General features: G+C 53.3%; 1 protein-coding gene across 1 annotated transcript; it reads left to right on the top strand.

Annotated features, from left to right (window-relative positions):
• Window positions 1-363: 363 nt before the first annotated feature.
• On the top strand, window positions 364-20,038 carry UFD1 (ubiquitin recognition factor in ER associated degradation 1). Its single transcript, XM_060028549.1, has 12 exons — window positions 364-517; window positions 3,022-3,154; window positions 3,521-3,553; window positions 6,198-6,319; window positions 8,662-8,792; window positions 10,765-10,837; window positions 14,105-14,173; window positions 14,905-14,970; window positions 15,247-15,294; window positions 15,904-15,992; window positions 16,715-16,796; window positions 19,077-20,038. The coding sequence occupies exons 1-12, from the start codon at window positions 515-517 to the stop codon at window positions 19,149-19,151; spliced, it is 924 nt and encodes a 307-aa protein (XP_059884532.1). The 5' UTR covers window positions 364-514; the 3' UTR covers window positions 19,152-20,038.
• The last annotated feature ends 286 nt before the right edge of the window (window positions 20,039-20,324 follow it).

Below are 20,324 nucleotides of genomic sequence, written 5' to 3'. Positions count from 1 at the left end.
AAAAGAAACCTCGCCACAAATTAAATTCATGTATACGTCAGACAAGGGCGTCAGTTTAGGATTTCAATGGGCTCTCGACCTAGTTCGAGAGAGGAAGTGTGGCTTACTTCCGCCCGAGTCCTCGATGGCCGCAGCAGAGGCCGGAAGGTCTGCGTGCCTTCTGGGTAGTGTAGGCAGTAAGGGGAGTGGGCCGCACCAAATTCGTCAGGAGGGGGACACTATCAAACTGTAATTTAAAGTAATCACGTAAGGTGCTCTAGAGTGCACACGTTAGGAAGGGGTATCTGAGCGCTTACTCTCCGGGAATTTTGGACCCTCGCGCCTTTGCCTGGCTTGCTTTCGCAGCGGCCTGCGCTCGCGCTCCTCCCGGAAGTGCAGGACCGGACTTCCGGTGGGCTCCGGGCGTCCGCGCGAGGCGGCGGCGGCGGCGGCGGCGGCTGCTGTGAGGAGGCGGTGGCGGCTCCCACCGTAACGTTCCCTGACGAAGCGCATCTGCGAGGTGGAGGCGTCCACCATGGTGAGCGGCCGGGCGGGCCGGGGCCGGGGTCGGGGCCGGGCAGACGGACGTGGCGGCCGCGGAGGTGCCGAGTCACCGGCCTGAGCCCGCCGCCGCTCGGGACTGAACGCAGTCTTGCTTGTGTAGACCCTAGATGGCTTCCCGCGAACGAGCCCCGGATCGGCTGGGGGGTTGTAGCGGGAAGGGGAGAGCTCATGGGCCAGTCCCGCGAGCTCGGTCCTGCCGGCCTGCGGCCCTGCCCCGCCGCCCTGGGCACCGCGGCCCCGAGACCCCTCATCCTTTGGGCCCCGGCGGCGCCCCCGGAGGGAGGGAGGTGGCCGCCGCGTCGGCGCGAGAACCACGAGGTTTAGGGAGGCGCGTAGTGTAGGCCACGAACGCGGGCAGTGGGGACTTGAAGCCGGGTATGCCTGCAGAGCTGTGTCAGCACCGCGCCGGGCGCTGCCGGTGTCACGGGTTTATCGCATGCGAGTTTATCCTTAGTGTGTCGGTGTCGGGTCCCCTCTCTCTCCTCAGGGTTAGCCACCTAACAGCTGAACACCAGCCGTGTGCCGGGCAGTGTGCTGGCGCCGGGGCTGTAGAGGGAAGTGGGACCGGGGCGGGAGGTTAGGTCCGTGGGTGGATGCGGGGCAGGTTGGCACCCGGTGTTCAGTACTTTGTGTCCATTTCCCTCTTTCGTCTTGCAAAGAGAAGACAGGGCTTAGATGGGGGTGGGGGATGTAGTGAGGAGGCCCCCACTCCTCTCCCTTCTTTTCGTCCAGAACGATGCTTCTGGCCAAGATTTTGTCGAACAGAATTCTGGTTAAAAGGAGAGGCACGGGTGTGAAAACTACTTTGCTGGCGCTCCAGGGAGTGGAGAACCATTGGAGAGTTTAAGCAGGAGCTGCATCTGCATCTGTGGAAGACAGCTGGCTCAGCTTGCTGATTTTGGAATTGCTAGTAAACTGTCTCATCAATACCTGATTTTTCCTCTACTTAGTGTACAGTTAGAATCAAGTCAGGAAATACTCGTCTGTTTAAAAGTTTTTTAGCTTGTAAAAAAACATGTACCATAAATTTACCATTTATAAGTGTACAGTTTAGTGGTGTTAAGTATATTCACGTTGTTGTGTAATGGATGTCCAGAACTTTTTGGTCTTGAAAAACTGAAACTCTCTTCCCATTAAACAATTCCCCCTCCCCCTAGCCCCTGGCAACCACCATACTTTTTGTCTCTGAACTTGACTAGTTACTCTAAGTACCTCATATAAGTGGAATCCTACAGTGTTTGTTCTTCTGTGTCTGTCTTATTTCACTGAGCATTATGTCCTGAGTTATTATTCCACTGAGTTCATCACCATTGTAGCATGTGTTGGAATTTCCTTCCTTTTTAGGGCTGAACAATATTTCATTGTATGGATGGACATTTTCTTTATTCACTCATTTGGTGATGGGCATTTGGGTAGTTTCCAACTCTTGACTATTGTGAAGAGCGCTGCTGTGAACCTGGGTGTACAAATATACCTTCAAGACCCTACTTCCAATTCTTTTGGGTATATATTCTATTGTGCAATTTTATATCCTTTCTTTTTGACACATCACAGTAGTTGCAGTGCTTTGGGAAGACCCTAGATTGTTGGCAGCATGTGTTCTGAGCCTCATCATAACCTACAACGTAAGAGCTGGGATCTTACTTTTGTGATAGCACCATGTCTAGGCTTTACTTATGAAAGGCATGGAGGGAGTGCTGTGGTGTGGCGCCACGTGAGAGCACTTTGGAGGGGTGCTAGCCCTGGCCCTGGGCAGAGCAGGGAAGGTTCCCAGAGCAAGGAAAGGGTGGTCCTGGAAGCCAGGGGGAGGGGGAGGGGTGCAGACCTGTGCACCTGCTCTTATCACTGTTCCCTGTTTTCTGCCTGCTCCCTCTCCTGGCTTCAGGTCTCTGCAGAGAAGTGCTTCCTGACCACCCACTTAAAACAGCGTTCCCAGGAGCTCTCTTGTGCTCAGAATACTGACACACAGATGGTTTTCTGTTCTTGTTTCCCTTGTCTTGAATGTCAGCTCTGCCGGGGGGCAGAGGTTGTAGCTCTTTTGTTGGTGATGTTTACTTGGTGCTTGGAGAACAGAACCTGGCAGATAGTGGCACTCCTAAACGGAGTGAGGAGAGGAAAAGTGGTCCAGGCCAAGGGAGCAGCCCGGCAGGGTCGTGGCCGTCATAGGAGACCTGGGGGACGGGAGACCTGGGGGATGGGGGGCGGGGGGTGAAAGAGGTGAAGGACAGGCTTGCTGGGGGCAGTTTTATACTTTAGTAAGATGCACTGTCTGAATATGGTGGGGAAGAGGTTGCCGGGACAGACTGGACGCGCCAGCTGGCAGAAGCCGCTGTGAGGTGCGTCCTGCTCCCAGGAGGTGCTCACTGGGTGCAGGTTTGTCTTGCTCTTGAGCGTTGACACCCTGACCCACTCTAGCTGTTGACAGAAGAAACGTGCCTTCGTTCTGTGTTAACTGCAGCATCTCTTCCCTCCTTTCAGTTCTCCTTCAACATGTTTGACCACCCGATTCCCCGGGTCTTCCAGAACCGCTTCTCCACGCAGTACCGCTGCTTCTCCGTGTCCATGCTCGCGGGGCCTAATGACAGGTCAGATGTGGAGAAAGGAGGGAAGAGTATGTGCTGTTTTTATTTTGAATCGTAACCTTTCCTGCCCTAGGCCTGCAGTGCTCATAGTCCTTGGCAGCTCTCATTTTGCATGTGTGACGGAGGCTAGTTACCGTCAAGATGTCGTCAAGGTGTCCTGGCTAAGGGGTGCGGGGAGGGGTCCTAATTATGATTAGATTTATGGCTGATAGCCATTTGGTTTCACCAAATAAATTATAGCTAGTAAAACTTGTTGTGAACAATCATGAAATTCCGGCTGCCTCACAGGTATTGTTTAATACTTTCATTAAGCTATAACAGGAAGTGCACTTTGACTTTTGTTCTATTGTTTTAATTTTTCATTTCTTAATATCTCCTAAATGTTCTTTCCACAGTAATTATGCCACCCTCAGCCCTCGACCAACTCAGTAAGTACTTTCTACCTGACTTGAGAACAGAGGTGATGTGAACGTGGGCACTGGGACCAGGCACAGACCCCTCGCCGCCCAGGCAGAGGCATCTTTCGGCGAGGCTGGTTGGGAATTGTCCCTGGAGGGTGCTAGCTGGGCTGGGAGGCCGGGGCCAGTGGGCACTCGGCTCTGGGTCCACTCCTCTGGCACCCCCACCCTACCCCGGGTCCTATTAGGACTAAAGGAAGGTGTGAGCACTGGTGCTCTTCACGCTGATGGGGCAGCCGATGTCCTTGGCTGCACGCACTAAATTTTCCCCTAAAGGATGGTGGCGGCCCCCAAGAGGACGCCGCGTGCAGGTCTTTCATCTCCCCAAGCTTCTTGCCTCAGCTACAGCCGCAGTTCTAACCCCTCTTCCCCAGGAGCTGCTCCCCTTGCCCCGTCCTGCCTCTTACCAGGAGCAAGAAAGGCCCAGGGTTGGGAGATTGGCCATGTTTTTCCCCCTTTCCCCAACTCCCCACTCCCATGGGAGCAGCTCGGAGACCTCACACCCCTGGCCCCACTCCACCCGGACTAGGATGCCCCAACCATGGGCACAGTCATTGCCTTTTGAGACTTGGGGGCCTTTTGGTGTGGGTTCTGAGGCAGGAGATGTGGTGGCTTCTGGGCCGGGAGGGTCCACGCTCTGTGTCGGGTGCACATTGGGCAGCTCGGTAAGGGCCAGATGCCAGCTCTGGTGTGGCTCCAGCTTGGGCTCTGCACCTTGCCCAGCCTGACTCCAGGCTAGTGACTGGGCCTTTCTGGACCTTGGTGTCCTCACCTTTAAATGGGGGCATGACGCCATCTGTGGGGACTGCTCTGCGGCAGGAGTGCCTCCTGGATGGTACCTGTGGTGTGTGTGTAAACAGCCAGGGCCCTGTGGCACCAGGCAGGGGCAGGAGGTGGCCCTTAGCCAGCAGGGCCTAACTGACGGCAGCAGTGGCTGCACCTGCAGAGGGAGGCCTTTAGCTCTGCCAGAGGGTGGGTAGAGCGGGGGGCACAGCCCTCAGGCAGGCCCCTGTCGTCCCCTCTGTCGTCCCAGAGCGGGGAGCAGGGCCCTGAGAGTCTGCCTTATGTGTGGAGCTGACCCAGGACTAAGACCAGGTGTGTTGGCATGTGGGTATGAGAGGAGACTGGGGGATTGGGACAGTGGGGCTTAGTTCAGTGCCGTGCAGACCTCGTAAGTCATGGAAGGAGCTGTCCAGATGAGATCTCACGGGGAGTCCTGGTTTGTAAAAAGGGTCGCTGCTCAGGGCGGAGGAGGTGAGGGTGTGTGGAAGACTCGGACTCCCCAAGGCACTTCTCTAAATCAAAAAAATGCAGTTTGAAAACTACTGGACTGAGGAACATGGGGGTCTCTTCCAATGGCAAGAATCTCGGACCCTTGGTTGGAGCCTGATCAATCCATTCACCCTGACCCACCTCAGTCCACTCCACGGCTCCACAGCCGGGAGGTGCCCTGGTGACGGAGGGCCTGGCGTCCAGGCCCTTGGCCACCACTGCCAGTATTCCAGTCGCCCTTGGTGATGGGGGGACAGCCTCCCACCCAGACTCATTATCCAATTTGCTTCTCCAAATTTTTCGGGAGATCCCAAATGGAGTCTACCGTACCTCCTGCCACTAAGTCAACTTTTGTTGCCACGTTTGCCTAAATCTGCAGGCTAAAGTTGGTCTCAGTGGTCAAGCCCCAGACCTGGGCCAGCGGCCTAGGTTGACCCCCAGCATGGCCATTCCTGGGCTGTGTGACCCTGGGGCACGTTGCCAGACCTGTGTGCCTTAGTCCCCCATAGATAAAGGGGCGAGGACAGTACCCACCTCACTGTCCCGTGAAGGCTGAGCAAGGGCCTGGCACAAGGCAACACGGTCCTGTCGGTCTGTCCCGGACCGCTCCCCCAGGTTACTGACTCTCCTGGGTCCTCCTGCCTTGCAGCGCCAGCCCCTCCTTTCTGCGCCCCCTGCACTCCTGAGTCAGCAGGCCTCCAACCCCACACATGGCCCCCACCTCAGGACCCCTGGTGGGAGGGGACACACTGGGTCCCTGCTGCAAGCCCACACTGCTGACCGGTCCTGCCCTGCCTGCTCCCCCCAGCTGCTCACACACCCGGTCCCTGTGCCCAGTCTCTCCTGGTTGCCAGCAGTTCCTGAACCAGCCTGGCTCCCCTCCCTCTATGCCTTTGCTTGGGCTGCTTTCTCTGCCTGGACTTCCTCCCCTGGAGGACATCCCCCAGCATCTATCCTGGCTGCGCTGCCTCCGGCCCCACCCTTCCCCGGCACGAGCATCTGGGCATGCTCTGGTCTTCTAACTGGAAACCTCTGAAGGAGGGATTTTGCCCAGCACCTGGTTGGCACTTAAACTGTTTGTGAATAAACAAACACGTCACTTTTTAAAAGTGGGATTTCCGACATTCAAAAGTATAAGCTGGTGCTGCGTTCCTGACTCAGCGAACGTTCCTGAGGTCTGGCAGGAGTGCGGGGTCTGCTGGGTGGTTAGACACCCAGGGGCTCAGTACCACGTAGGTCCCAGTGCCTGCTTGGGGAGGGAGGCACTTCCCCGGGGAGGGTCTGGGGACAGGGTTTCTCTCCCTGGAAGAAGCCGAGCCTCATGCCTCGCTCTTCGTTTCAGGCCGACTTAACATCACCTACCCCATGCTGTTCAAACTGACCAACAAGAACTCGGACCGCATGACGCACTGTGGCGTGCTGGAGTTTGTGGCTGACGAGGGCATCTGCTACCTCCCGCACTGGGTGAGTGGCCCCTGGCTGCCACGTGGGGTGGCAGGGACACCCTCCGCCTGTGCACAGTCCTGCCCCCGCAGCAGAGGGACGCGCCTCACCGCAAACATCACATGCGGCTGTGGACACGGTGCGCCCGGAGCTGGGGATGGCTGCTCACCTAGTGGCCTGGAACCCACAGCCGTGCTGTTCTTAACTGCCATTTTCTGTGTCAGGCTTTTTTTAAAACAATGGAGCAGGAGTATTTTTCATGTGGTCTTGAGTACAGAGTTTTAGATTTTTATAAGTTTTCTCATCCCTTTAGTAGTTTGTCTGCCCAGTTCTGTCACTGTGTGTGTGTGTGTATGTGTGTGTGTGCGTGTGTGTGTGTAGACACTTGTCTGTACCTGAGTCTGTCTAAAGCACTCAGCCTCATTGCCATGGGAATGAAGGCTCTCTGCACTTAGGCTGGTCCGATGCCATCCATGTCCAGAGGCAGGCGCACCTGCACTGTAGGGTGGGGCCTGCAGCAGCCGGAAGTCTGCGGGGGCGGGGCTGGGGGGGCCCGGGCCCCACCACCCCCAGTGTGAGGGCCCCACGGCTACCCTGCTCCATCCTGGGCCTGGGCGTGTCCCTTTGACCTTAAGCACTGTCTTCTGTGACAGCTGGCCACAGTCAGTGTTGTAGGTGCTTCGAAGGTGCCTGAGGGCCCTTGTCTTTATAAGGTCTTATGCGGAAACCCAGTGTTCTAGACCGTGTAGGGAGGAGGGTCTCCAGGCAAAGGCTGGCTTGGCTCTTTCCTTCCCTCCCCCCTCAGCCCAGCCCCCACTCTCACAGCTCTGGCACGCTCAGCATTGGGAAACCCACAGAGGGGACTTTGTGTCCTTTTCTTCATACTCATTTATGTCGGGGTGCTCAGAGACCCCTCAGTCTGCGGGCGGAGTTGGGAACGCACCCCAAAGCCTCCCTGCCGCTAGGGAGATGCTCTGAAGAGCATCCCACCTCTCCTGCACAGCCAAGGGTCCCCGCCGCAGCAATGGCTAACCTTCTAAAGGAGTGGCCTTAACTCATATTTTGAGATTATATATGAATAGAAGTTTGAAGGTTCCTCCTCTCCTGCAGTGGTGACCTTGCCCTTGCCCATTTCCCCTGGGCCATTGCCCCTCCTGAGCCTGGGTCCTTCCTGAGTGCTAAGCCCAGCTGATGTCCTGTGCTGCTTCCTTGACCACAGGGGAACTCTTAGTCACTCCTCAAAGCCCAGACCCAACCCGGTTCCCTGCTCACGTGCCCGCACCTCGCGTCACAGGCACCAGGCCTTGTCCCACTATCTGTGGAGCGCTATGGGTGGCTGAAGTGTTGGGCAGTGTAAGCTTCCCCAGGCCCCTCTGTGGCCCGTCCTTAGTGAAAGAGAAGGGGGGACACTGTTCCTGTAAGGCTTTTCCTCCAACCTGCAGATTTGGAGTTTGGCTGGACCCGTGTCCAGGCTCTCAGACCACTTTGGGCCAGAAAGCTAATTGGATCCTTTTGCCTGGAAACATCCCATCCCCGGGGAAGCCTCTGTAGGTAGCATGGAGCTGCCTGCCATCCTCTTCCTGGGCTGGCCTTGCAGCTCTTGCCAGGAGCAGGTGGTGCCTGGGATTTCCCAGCTGCTGCTGCAGAGCCGGCTCGAGGGTCTCCTGACCCCAGTGAGTGTTTGAGCAGGTGCTTTCTTTCTGTCAGCTGAGTGGCAGGCTCCATCCCACCCAGAGCTCCAGGCAGCCCTGGTGGATGGGCAGAGAGCAGAGGGCAGAGCGCTGGTGGACAGACGAGGTCAGCTATGACCTGAAAGCTGTGGAACCTGGGTGGGTGCGTGGAGCTCCCCATGTGGCCCTTGCTAGCTGTGTACGTTTGAAGCTTTTTTTAAGAAGGTTTGAAATAAGAAAAGCAAAAAAACATTCCAGGATGCGCAGGGGTGCTCATTTCTCGGATCCCGAGCTTTAGGTCCTTGCTAGGTCCTGGCTCCCTGTGCCCCAGGACCTTGGGCCCATGTTTGTCTCTCTGTCTCATTTCTCATCTGACCTCTACCTGATAGGGTGGCTCCACAGATGCCCAAGGCCTAGGCTGTGGGCTGTCCCTGGCAAGGCCAGCCTGCCTGGGGCTGTCATCCTCCCGCCTCCAGTGTAGCCCAGCTGGCCCTGGGGCCTTGGGAGTCAGGTGAAGTTGCGGGAGTGGGGGTGGGGGGAGGTGTCCCTGTGGAAATGCTCCAGCCCTGGGAGGCCAAAAGCTGGCGGATGAGCTCGCACCTGGCACCCTTCCAGCGAGTGGTTTCTTCAGGCGTTCCCACTGTGGTGGCCCTGGCCGCACCCCTACTGCCTCCTGTCTTCTTCCCCTTCCAGATGATGCAGAACCTGCTGCTGGAGGAGGGGGGCCTGGTTCAGGTAGAGAGCGTCAACCTGCAGGTAGCCACGTACTCCAAGTTCCAGCCCCAGAGCCCCGACTTCCTGGACATCACCAACCCCAAGGCTGTGTATCCTTCTGAAGTGGAACGTGTTCCTCTGAGCTGGGGAGGGCTGTGCCAGCTGGTGGCGGGCGACAGTGAGCCCTTGGTTGGGTCTGTGCCTGCTTTGGGGACCACACACTTGTCGTGATTGACATTGTGACATGAGAACAATGGCGTGGGGCCAGCCCGTCTGCATGGTTCAGGGGCCTCATGAGCATGCTGAGTGCTCTCTGGACGCTTCCCGGAGGGCAGGTGGAGCCCTTCCTCTGGGTGGCCGATGACGCTGGCAAAAAGCCCAGTGTGTTCTGGTCGGAGGGCAGCTCGTCTGCCTCTCAGCTCCCCTGTGCTCAGGCATGGGGAGCCCTGTCTTAGTACGTTTTCTGTCTGTCAGCAGAGGAAAGCAAAGGCATCAGGTCTTAGTGATTTTTTGTGTGTTCTCTGAACGTAAGCCAGCCGTGTGTGTGGTCACTCCACCTATTTATTGTTAAAAAGGCATGCTTGTAAAAAACTCAGTTGAACAACACAGATTGTTTAAAAAAAAAAAAGCTACTTCCACCCTCCCCACCTGCACCCTGTCCCCAGCCAGAGCCAGGAGCACGCTGCTGCTGCTCGCCATGTCCCAGATGCCACTTGGCTGTGTGGAGGCCTCCGCTGGCCGTGTCTGTGGACGGGCATGTCAAGCCCCCTGTGTTGGGCATACAGGGTACTGGGCGCTCTGCTCACAGCAGGTGTGGACAGTGCCCATGCCCGGGACTGGGGCCTGCCGGCCTCTGCACTGCAGCCCCTTGTATGTTCTCCGGTATGGAGTCCTTTTGCTTGTGCTGGAGCACACACTACCATGTTGCTTTCAGAGACAGTGTCTCTTGGCACAGTTACTCGTGACTGCAGAGAAAGGGTGCCCCTTCCATGGGACGCGGTGTGCCAGGCTCTGCTCAAGGTCTGAGTCCAGGCAGTGCAGAGCTGGCTCCGCCCTCGGGCCCTGGGGGCCACGTCCAGCAGCTCAGCGTCACCAGGAGGAGTCGAGGGAAGGGCACCCCTGCAGCTGGCATTGCACACAGGGGGGCAAAGAGGGCGTGTACCCCAGACTCTTCATGAAGCTGCTAGCAACCAGGGAGGCCGTTTGACAAAGAGAAGTGAACGTAGACACGGGCTCCTCTGCCCTCAGCCTCTCACCCAGGTGTACTGCGTCTCAGTGGCACATCTGGAGCCATGTTTTGTGTTTGACCTTTGTATTTAAAACAATTCTGTAAATTGACGAGGATGACATGATTAAAATATTCCATTTGATTGGGCATTATTCCCTTGCCTGGGCATTTGGGTTACTCAATTTTTAAGAATTTATTATTATTTACTATTATAAAAAGGGCTTACAGGCTACTTTTTCTTTAAAATTTTTATTATTAAATATTTTTATTTGAAACGTATCACTAAATATGGTTATCACCCAAAAGATAGAAACAACAAAAGTGTAAATGAAAACATCTTTGCTTTTGGGGGACTTTTGAGGGGACTTATCTGTTTTTCAATTTTTTTTCCCCCTGTGCTCCCATAGGATTTTTTAAAATCAACTTGTTGAGGTGTAATTTACATGCAGTAAAATGTACACTTGAGCGAGTTTGACAGATGCATCCCCTGTGTATTCAGAGCTTGGCTGTCCTCCCAGAAGGGCCTTTGTGCCCCTTTAGGCCCATCCTCAGCCAACCCTCAGCCCCAACAGCCTCGGCTGCCTCCCACCTCAGAAATCTGCCTTTCTCGGGGTTTGGCGGGGGTCTCACTGCTCTGTGGCTGGTTCTTCCCCAGAGTGAGGTTCACCCCATTACCGTGTGTTAGAGCTGCTTCCTTCTCGTTGCTGAGTAATGGCCACGTGTCTTTGAGCCCCAGCTGGGCACACGTCTGTCCGTTACACAGTGTGACCCAATCCTCTAAATGCCTTGTGGAAACTTGTTTCAGATTTGAGGGCTCCATCTTGCTATGTTGCCTTGACAGTGTGTGTCTGCAGGTTAGAAAACGCATTGAGAAACTTTGCGTGTCTGACCACCGGGGATGTGATTGCCATCAACTACAATGAGAAGGTGAGTGTCTTAGCCTTTCAGATGCCGGGGCCCTCACAGCTGTGAACAGGAGACTATGCGCGCTCTCTCTCACACACAGGATCAGACGCCAGTTACTCCCCGGTGTCATGTAGGGATCCATCGTGTTCTCTGACAGTTTCCTTCTGTTTGAAGCATCCGATACTAAGAATCCTACTGTTCAATTTTGTGGATTTTGAAACACACTTTTATATTTTTTTGTAAACTAATAATCTTGTTCCCTTTACCTTCGTGGGGACGTTTTAGATATTGTCTAACTTAGCTGAATACGTTAAACTTTTCTTTTTTTTTTTTTTTTTTTTTGGCTGCATTGGGTCTTCATTGCTGGGCGCAGGCTTTCTCTAGTTGCGGCGAGCAGGGGCTACTCTTTGTTGCGGTGTGCTTGCTGCTCATTGTGGTGGCTTCTCTTGTTGCAGAGCATGGGCTTAGTTGCTCCGCGGCATGTGGGATCTTCCTGGATCAGGGCTCAAACTCGTATCCCCTGCATTGACAGGCAGATTCTTAACCTCTGTGCCACAGGGAATCCCAAGCTTTCTTGATTAATTACAGGCAGCCTTAATGTCATTGTTCTTAAAATATTAAGGCAGTAAAAAATGCTGAAACAAAAATTGATGATGAAAGATATCGTTGACCTTTTTGCACTGAAAGGGAAGGTGAGTTACTCAGGTATACATAGAATTGAAATGCACGTCTGGGCTTCTGCTTTTGGAAGTACGGAAGACTAGACGCTCTGAAGGGCCCTTCTGAGAAGACTCAGCAGGCGTGTGCAGAGGGCAAATGACCACATCAGTGCATGGTGGAAGGTCTGGATCAAGGCATCCACATGAAACTGGGGCCCTTAAAGGGGCCAAAATAGATGCAGAGGTGGGTGCTGTCCTCATCCCAGGCTTTCTGAAAACAGCACCCCCAGTTTCGTTGAGTCCTCAGGGTTGCTATAGATTGAACCAGCAAACAGGAACTCCTTATAAGACCACCAGACACCCAAAGCAAAGACAGCAAAAGCAGATTTAGGCCTTTAAGAAATCACAATTGGGACCTTCAGGTGCAAAGATAAAATAACTATGTAAAAAATGTTCAAATAAATTTTTTAATGGAATCATAAAATTTAGCAAGCAGCAAAAGTCTATCCAAAATATCAATATCCAAATATCAATTCAAAATATATTATTTCAAATATATTATTTGAAAAGCAGTCAGAGGGTTAAACAACAGCCAACAAAGGATTAGCGAAGGGGAAGTTGAATCTGCAGGAGTGACTTAGGTGTCTGCACAGAGAAGCACGGCAGCAACGTGAGCAGCTGAGGTTTGGGAGATCCTGAGAAAACCAAACGTGACCAGTGAAAACCCCAGTGGGAGAGAACGGAGGGCGGAACTACTGTGAAGAGTTGAGTGGAGTTGTTCCAGAATTGGCCTACAGCTCACGCTTACAGGGAGTTTAGTGTCCACCAGGCCGGGTAGTTACAGGTGCCGAGCACCAGACGTGGAGAGATGAGCAGAGGAGATCCAGCACTTAGAGAAGAACAGCACATGGCAGGCCTGTCAATAGCATACGTTGCCTCCCCACGCGGCAGAGGAGCTCCAGAGGCTGCAAGAAAGTAACTGTCATCAAACCTTCTTTAAAGAATAGGGTAGGGCTTCCCTGGTGGCGCAGTGGTTGAGAGTCCGCCTGCCGATGCAGAGGACGCGGGTTCCTGCCCCGGTCCGGGAAGATCCCACATGCCGCGGAGCGGCTAGGCCCGTGAGCCATAGCCGCTGAGCCTGCGCGTCCGGGGCCTATGCTCCGCAACGGGAGAGGCCACAACAGTGAGAGGCCCGCGTACCGCAAAAAAAAAAAAAAAAAAAAAAAAAAAAAGAATAGGGTAAAATCAAAATGTATTCAGATAAAATCTGAGAGAATTTATTTACCAGTGAAACTTCACAAGCATGTGCTTTAGGAATAAGCATTAGCCTAGAAGGAAAGAGTAAGGTGTGGGAAGAACCAATAAACCAGCAAATGTGAGGTAAATTGTGGTAAACATTGCCATTTAAATCCATAACAGTGTTTAATAAATGCAGTTTAAAAGATGGCACCTGAAACACTGGAAAAGAATAACTCTTGAGGGTTATTTAGAATTCAGGTGTTCTCTACACTTCAATAAAGGTAAATCAGTAAAAATACATGTTGAATGTGTAAAAGTTTAAGATTACTGTTTTAGATACAGAATGACAACACCTAGTATACCATAAATATCACAAAAGTCCTTAGCCTTAACTACGTGCAACATAGCCTAGTATTTCTACTGTACTGTGTTCCAGTATTTTTCTTTACTAGTTCTGGTTGCAGCGTAGTTGGTTTTATGACTCACTAGTTAGCTGCGACCTGCAGTTTGAAAACACGCTGACTGGTAAAGGTGACCACATGCCCAGGAGCCACAGACACGGATGTTCATGCCGCCTTGTCCGTGGCAGCAGAACCACTGGAGGCAGCCTGTGTTGTGTGGAGAGGTGGTGGGGCATCCACACAGCGACAAACATTCATTTCTATTAGTCACTAGTGAGTAAACGTAAAGCCAGACGGGGGACATCAAGCCTTCTCACTGTACTTGGGGGACCATCTCCCTCATATTCAGTTTTTTCAATGGTGGGACTGTCCTGACCATTCATTATAAAAGCAAGACATACTCTAGGTAGAGAGAAAGAACCTAAAACAATGCAGGAAAAAGTCCATTCTGCCACCTTTAGTTCCTATCCTTTTGACTTTGTGTGTGTTTTACATGCATGAGATCATTCTCGACACACAGCAGCATAACTGGTTTTCAGCATCTTTTCCTGAATGCTGGCTGCCTGGGATCCCACGTGAATACACCCCACTCATGTAGCCATTCTAGTGATGGGCGTCTTCGGCCTATGCTGCCATGAGCAGTGCTGGAGCAGGCGTTCTTAGAGCACTTTCTCTTTCAGTATTTAGCTAGTTATTTACTTAGGGTTAATTCTTAGAAGTGAACTTTCCTGGGGTAAACACTGAATCTTTTGCAATTTGCTGCATAACTGCCTTGTCTGATTTGAGTCGCTTATGAGAGGTGGTCAGCTAAGTGACAGGCATCAAGGCAGCCACCCACAGCGGCTTTTCCACAGCAAGAGGTGTGGCTGGGGAGGGTGTCGTGGAGGTGAATGACGTGTGTGTGCAGGAGCTGGGTAGGGGGCTGCAGCGACACATGTGATGGATGGGCCCAGTGCTGCCACAAAACTGACTGATTTCTCTCTCCCCAGATCTATGAGCTGCGGGTGATGGAGACTAAGCCTGACAGGGCTGTGTCCATCATCGAGTGTGACATGAACGTGAGTGGCCGCGGGAGGAAGGGCGGCTGGGGGCCCTGGGCAGGTGTAATGCAACCCCTGGGATTCTTTGGGGGAACGGGGAGGAAGATGGTGCCGGAACATTGTGAGGAGGCCGCTGACCTTGTGATTGGTGTCAGGGTTGCTGCTGGTTCTGAGATGGCTAGATCCATCAGCATCTCAGCCCTGCGAGGGGCTGAGTCTTCTTGGAGGCTGAGGAAGGTTGCTCAGCTCCGAGTAGTGGGCACAACAGCCCAGTGTGCTGGGTCTTCAGGGAAGGATGCCCAGCAGAAGGGTTCCGTTCTGTCTGGGTCTGTTTAGAGGAGTGGTTGCCGGGGTCCAGGGCAGTGAGGTTGCCTGGAGGGAGAGGGTGTGGTTATGAAAGGGCAGCAGGAGGGGTCCCTGTGGTAATTGAAACTGCTCAGGATCTTGACCCGGGGGTTGGGGGGAGGGGTGCACTGACCTGCAGTGATGACAAATTGTGAGAACAAAACACAAACCCGCGTGTGCGTGTAAACTGGGGACGTCTGGACGAGGGCTGGGTTGTCTTTGCCGATGTTCTGCTGTGGTTTTGTAAAACGTGACCATTGGGGAAATGGGCATACTGTACAAGGCCCCTTCTGTATCGGCTCCAACAACTGCACGTGGACCCACAGTTGTCCCAACTTAGAACAGAAAAGCCACGGAGGCTGAGTGTGGCCTTGTCTCATCGTGCTTTCTTCTTGGGGACACAGGTGGACTTCGATGCTCCACTGGGCTACAAGGAGCCGGAGAGACAAGCCCAGCATGAGGAGGCAGCCGTAAGTCGCTCCTCCGCGTCCCTCCCGAGCTCTGCATAGCTCCCCACCGCCGGTATTGGTCTTTGGAGCGCATCCCAGTGTCTTGGCCTCCTGGCGGTGTTTGGCCTCCACTGGTACCGAGGCAGCCACGTTCTGCTTCCCTCCCAGCCCTGCTCCCGGGGCCCAGTGTGTACCAGCTGTGTTGGGGTGCGGGCACAGCAGGAGCAGTGAGGGAGCCCAAGGGAAGAGCTGGGGGCCCCACTGAGAAGCTCATCCCCATTTTTCTGTCCCTTCCAGGAAGGTGAAGCTGACCACAGCAGCTATGCTGGGGAGCTGGGCTTCCGCGTGAGTGCTGCCATGCAACTGTCTGTTCTCCTGCCATGTCTGTGACACCCTGGGAACCTCAGCTGGGAGCAGGCCTGGGGGACCCCGCACGCGTGTACCCGGTGTCTTCTCAGTTTCCAAACCCTTTTCCATCCACTTTCTTCTGGATCCTCCCAACAACTGCCAGGCAGCCCCAACTTCTTTTAAAAATTTATAGCCTACTGGAGAGCTGAACTAGTACAACAGACACGTATACTCTTCACGTAGATTCACCAGATGTGATCACTCTTGTTTTCTCTCTAAGCCGTGTCCTGCACTGTTGGAAAGTCAGTTGCATGTTGACGCTCCGGCACTGCTGTCCTCCCTGGAAATGGAGAGGGGCCGGTGGGCATGGCTCAACCTACTGCCGGGAGGCAGGTCTGCAGAGCTGAGCCGTGGGCCCAGCTGGACCTGTCACCCCTCCTTGGCAGCTGGCGTCTGGGGGTTGAGGCAGGTGGAGGCACCGTCCTTGGGCCAGGAAGCTCCCCTCAGCTCCCAGCAGCCCCCAGAGGGCATGGGTGCTGCAGTCCCGAGGTGGTTCTCTCCTACCCTTGGGGCTTAGCTCATGGCCCCCCCTGCCTGCTTGTCTAGGCCTTCTCCGGCTCCGGGAATAGACTGGATGGGAAGAAGAAGGGTGTAGAGCCCAGCCCCTCCCCAATCAAGCCCGGAGACATCAAGAGGTGGGTCTGCCCTGGCTCTGCTCCACCCGACCCAGGCCCCACAGTGGGGCAGCCTCACTCAGCTCTGTGGGGGTGTGGGTGCCCCGCCGCCCTCCTCGTTGGGCTGGAACACAGCGTGGCAGAAGTGCATCGGTGCCCCCCCGTCATCGCCAGGCTTCTCCCCAAGACCCCCGCAGTCCAGCCCCACCGGCCCCTGATTGGATCTCTCTCCTACTTCTGACCTTTCTGGTTCCGACTTAGTAATATGCCCATTTTCCTCCTTTGTGACTTCAAATAACTGATCCACTTCCCTCAGGAGGCAGGAGCCGCCTCACTTAGTTGTATTTCTATTGTTTGGTCCAGGGACTCTCAGCAGAGTCCCTCCTCTGGTGGCCTGCATGGTTGTGGCAGGGATGAGATCTGTCCCCTGTTGACCATATGAGAGCACACGGAGAATGCCAGAAACGGGTTTGCACGCAGCATCTTAGGGAGTGAAGTGAGTTCAGTGCATGTGTAGCCCTTGCAGGGGGGCATGTGAGGCTGGAGGACACAGATGGTAGACCCTGAGCCTGCAGACCCTGCCCCAGCTGCCTTCCGTTCCCTCCTGGGGGGGTGCTAGGGGGCACCCGTGGGCTGGCCTGAGGCTGGGGGGTGGTGGGTACAGCCACGGACCAGATGGTCACAAATGGATTTTAGTCCCTTCTCCTGACACTAACATTTCTTCTGCTCTGTCTTCTTTATAGAGGAATTCCCAACTATGAATTTAAACTTGGTAAGATCACATTCATCAGAAATTCACGTCCACTGGTCAAAAAGGTTGAAGAGGTGAGTATGTTTCATGGGTCATGACAAGTTTCATTGGCTACTGGTGACTGAGGAGAGTCTTTCCATTCTGAATGAGGGTGTTTCTGTCATATTTTTCTCTGTTCTGGGGCCCCTCCTCTCCCCAGTGGTCCAACTGTCGAGACTGTGAGGGCTCTGATGTCCCCTTGCGGCAGTGACCAGCAAGGTTTCAGCTCCCTGAGCCCTTGCCGGGTGTCAGGCCCCAGGCCACGTGCTCTATACTGAAATATTTAATCCCCAGGACAGTTTCCTGGGACAGCTGCTGTGATTGTTTGCATTTCCCAGGAGTGAGCCTGAGAGTGCATGAAGGTCAGGGGCAGAGCTCCTGACCACTGCACGGCCATCTCAGTGCCTCCGCACTCCAGAAACGGCCTCCTGCGGCCCGGGGGGCAGGGAGGGGAGCTTCCGTCTTGTGGGCACTTCTCCCAGGTGCTGGAAACTTGCTCGAAAGACCCGGCACAGCCTACCATTAGACCGCCCAGTCATGGGAGATCAGAGACACCAGAGGGGCAGAAACCACCAGGGAAATAATTGCTCCAAACGGAGGGGCCCACGCCCCGTTGGCAGGTCAGAAGGGGCCACTGAGCATCCAGCGCAGTGGATGGAAACAACTCCAAATTGGGGCAAAGACGCTAAAGTCTCCAGGAGGTGGAGATTCTACCACGGGTCACGAATGGCACCATCTTAGCCAGACACAAGCCAGGACATAGTGGAGCAGGGTCCTCAGAATTCTTTGCCCAATTATATGAGCTGAATTGTGTCCCCCAAATTCCTGTGTTGAAGCCCTAACCCCAGCACCTCAAAATGTGATTGTATTTGGAGATAAGGCCTTTACAGAAGTGTGTTAAAAGGAGGGCACTAAGATGGGCCACGTTCCCCTCTGAGGAGACGTGGACACAGAGGAAAGGCCTGAGGACACAGCGAGAAGGCAGCCCCTGCAGGCCCCGGAGAGGGGCCTCAGGAGAGACCACACTGCCGGCACCTGGATCTCTGGCTCCGAGCCTCCAGGCTGTGAGGAGGTGAATGTCTCCCCAGGCCCCCAGCTTGTGATTTGTTCTGGTGGTCCCAGCAATCTAACACCAACCACCCTGTCAGTGAGCCGTATTAGAGGAGAGGTAGGTATTCTCAGTCCCTGAAGATCTCTTCATGCACCCTTTCTCAGGAAGCTACTGAAGACATACCCACTGAATTGAAGGAATAAGAAGTAAGAAAATCCAAAAAAAAAAAAAAAAAAAAGTCAGAAAGCCTTAGACCCAGGAAGCAGGGCATCCCCACAGCAATGTGCAGCCCTGGGGCAGCAGCCCATCCAGGTGGGACAGACCGAAGTTCCCAGAAGACGCACCTTCCTCAAGTGGGTGAAGTGTTCACAAGAGAAAAAGCAGGCTCCGGTGTTGACAGCAGGACAGACGGAGGGCCCTGAAGGAAGGGAAGGCTGCCTGGCTCAGCCACAACTCACCTTTGCGTGGTCGCCACCATGTGAACCTTGTATGGGCCCCACTGCAAACACCAGCTGCATTAGGCGGTGGGCCGGGTGTTGGGGGAGGGTGTGCTGGGGAGCTCAGGATCCTCTTCCACAGACAACGCTTCCCCTGACTAGCAGCAAAGCTCGTGGAAAGATGCCTGGTGTTTTCGAGGGTTCAGAAAAAAGAAGCCGTCTTTCTGCTGGTGGGAGGATAGTTTGGTAGAGTGAGAGCTGCTAAGTCACCATTTTAAAAAGCCTCAAAAATAAGAGCAGCCTTCTAACGAGGAGTTCACCCTCTAGGGAAAATCAAAGTTGTGTGTAGAGACATTCAGCTGCCTGCCAGGGCAGCTTGAATACTGCAGACTTGGAAGTAACAGCTGATGGCAGAACTGCCTGTCCACGGAATGGAATTAGAGGGAACGAGAGCAGCGCACTGCCTTGAGATTGGGGAATTAAGTAGGAAAATAGTTTATGTAAGCATATACAGAACAGTGACTGGAAATGTTCTTTGGCGTGGTTTTTCTTTTAGGGGGTGTATTTTTTACATTGAAAATGTAATACCTTTGCAAAAGGGTATATACTCAACCTGAGAAAAAAGGCTATGGTAGACAGAGTTGTGATTCCATGGTTTTGTTTTCAATTCAGTAGATTATAACTTGCATTTCTATTTCAAAGACATTTCTTATTATGAATGTGAGAGTAAGGAAAATGGGCAGATGGTACATCAGTCAACAGAATAAAGCATTTCTTATTAAACTTCCAAGGAGTTTCTGAAAATGGTATTTTCTCTTCACACTCAGGATGATGCTGGAGGCAGATTCGTCGCTTTCTCTGGAGAAGGACAGTCTCTGCGTAAAAAGGGAAGAAAGCCATAGGTTGGGACCATTGGCTGATTGGAAAATAAAATAATTGCAACATGCTGGCTTTTAGTTACTGGCTCTGACAGGGACACTCTGTCACTTTAGGTCTGTTTAGAGTTACCTAAGAATTACCAGGTTTCACCTGCAAGTGGACAGCAGGACAGCAGTTTGTGTGCGTGATTTGGGGAAAGAGGAGGCCGTCTCTGAGATCCCTTACTCACGCTCCTTGCTTTCAGCCCTCGGGGCATGCCCACAGCCTCAGCTGAAGCAGAGTTCCCTGATTCCTGCTAAAAACCAGTGAAGGGATTGAATTGCTCTAAGTTGTGGTGGTCTTTCTCTTTTTTTCATTTATCTTTTCTTTCTCCAGGTCATAGCTTAGCTGTTGCCTTTGACCTGGAAAAAAGTGGTTTAAACAGATAAGTGCTCTATAAATAGTGGTCATCCCATTACTCTGGCTGCAATTTAAGTATTTGAGGAAGGGTGTTTCCATTTTTATTTTACATATTGATTTTTTCCCCCCAAGAAACCATTCCTCAGAAGGAAAACTCGACCTGAAAGCATTTCTAACTTTGATTTCATTTGGAAATAACTGGCTCCTTAATGAATCTGTTCTACTGTAAAACAACTTTGTGGTGAAGCACAAATGTGATTATTAGAATAAATGAAAGCTAAAGATACGTTCTTTCTCCTTTCCTACCCCCCACTCCCAGTTTTAATGTATTAAATTTTCCAAAGTTCTGCTGGCCTGTCTTTATTTTTTTTACTAGTATTAATTTAGTTTCAGGTCTTCAATTTCTATAATATGAGCTCTTTCGACATGTTAATTCAATTATTTTCCTCTCTTTGAAAACAATTCTAAATCAAGAATTTCAAATAAAAACAGGCAGTGACTAAAACCTGAATTGCCTCTAAGTGTTTGATTAGGTTCCAACATGGATTGACAGTTGGGCAGGAGGAAGGCCTGCTGGCAGGGGCCCCTCGTTCCACCCTGCCCTTAGGAAAGCACTCCTCTGGGGGTTTCTGGGGAGCGTAGGGAGAAACGAGGCTCTCTGACCCCTGGGGTGGGGGTGGTCGGGCCCAGCAGGGGCTCCCCTTGTTCCTGTTGTAGGCCAAGGGGTCCATCTCTGGACAGGGCTCCCCTCAACACTCAGGAGATGATCCCCTGCAAGACGCCAGCCCAGGGTTCAC

Source organism: Delphinus delphis, chromosome 13 (assembly GCF_949987515.2).
Source record: "Delphinus delphis chromosome 13, mDelDel1.2, whole genome shotgun sequence".
NCBI lineage: Eukaryota > Metazoa > Chordata > Mammalia > Artiodactyla > Delphinidae > Delphinus > Delphinus delphis.
This window is presented reverse-complemented; position numbering and strand designations above follow the sequence as displayed.

Excerpts from the sequence above, each read along its gene's own strand:
- UFD1 (XM_060028549.1), top strand. Across the intron at positions 3,554-6,197 it reads CTCAGCCCTCGACCAACTCA|GCCGACTTAACATCACCTAC; the intron begins GTAAGTACTTTC and ends TCTTCGTTTCAG. Across the intron at positions 15,993-16,714 it reads AAGCCCGGAGACATCAAGAG|AGGAATTCCCAACTATGAAT; the intron begins GTGGGTCTGCCC and ends TCTTCTTTATAG.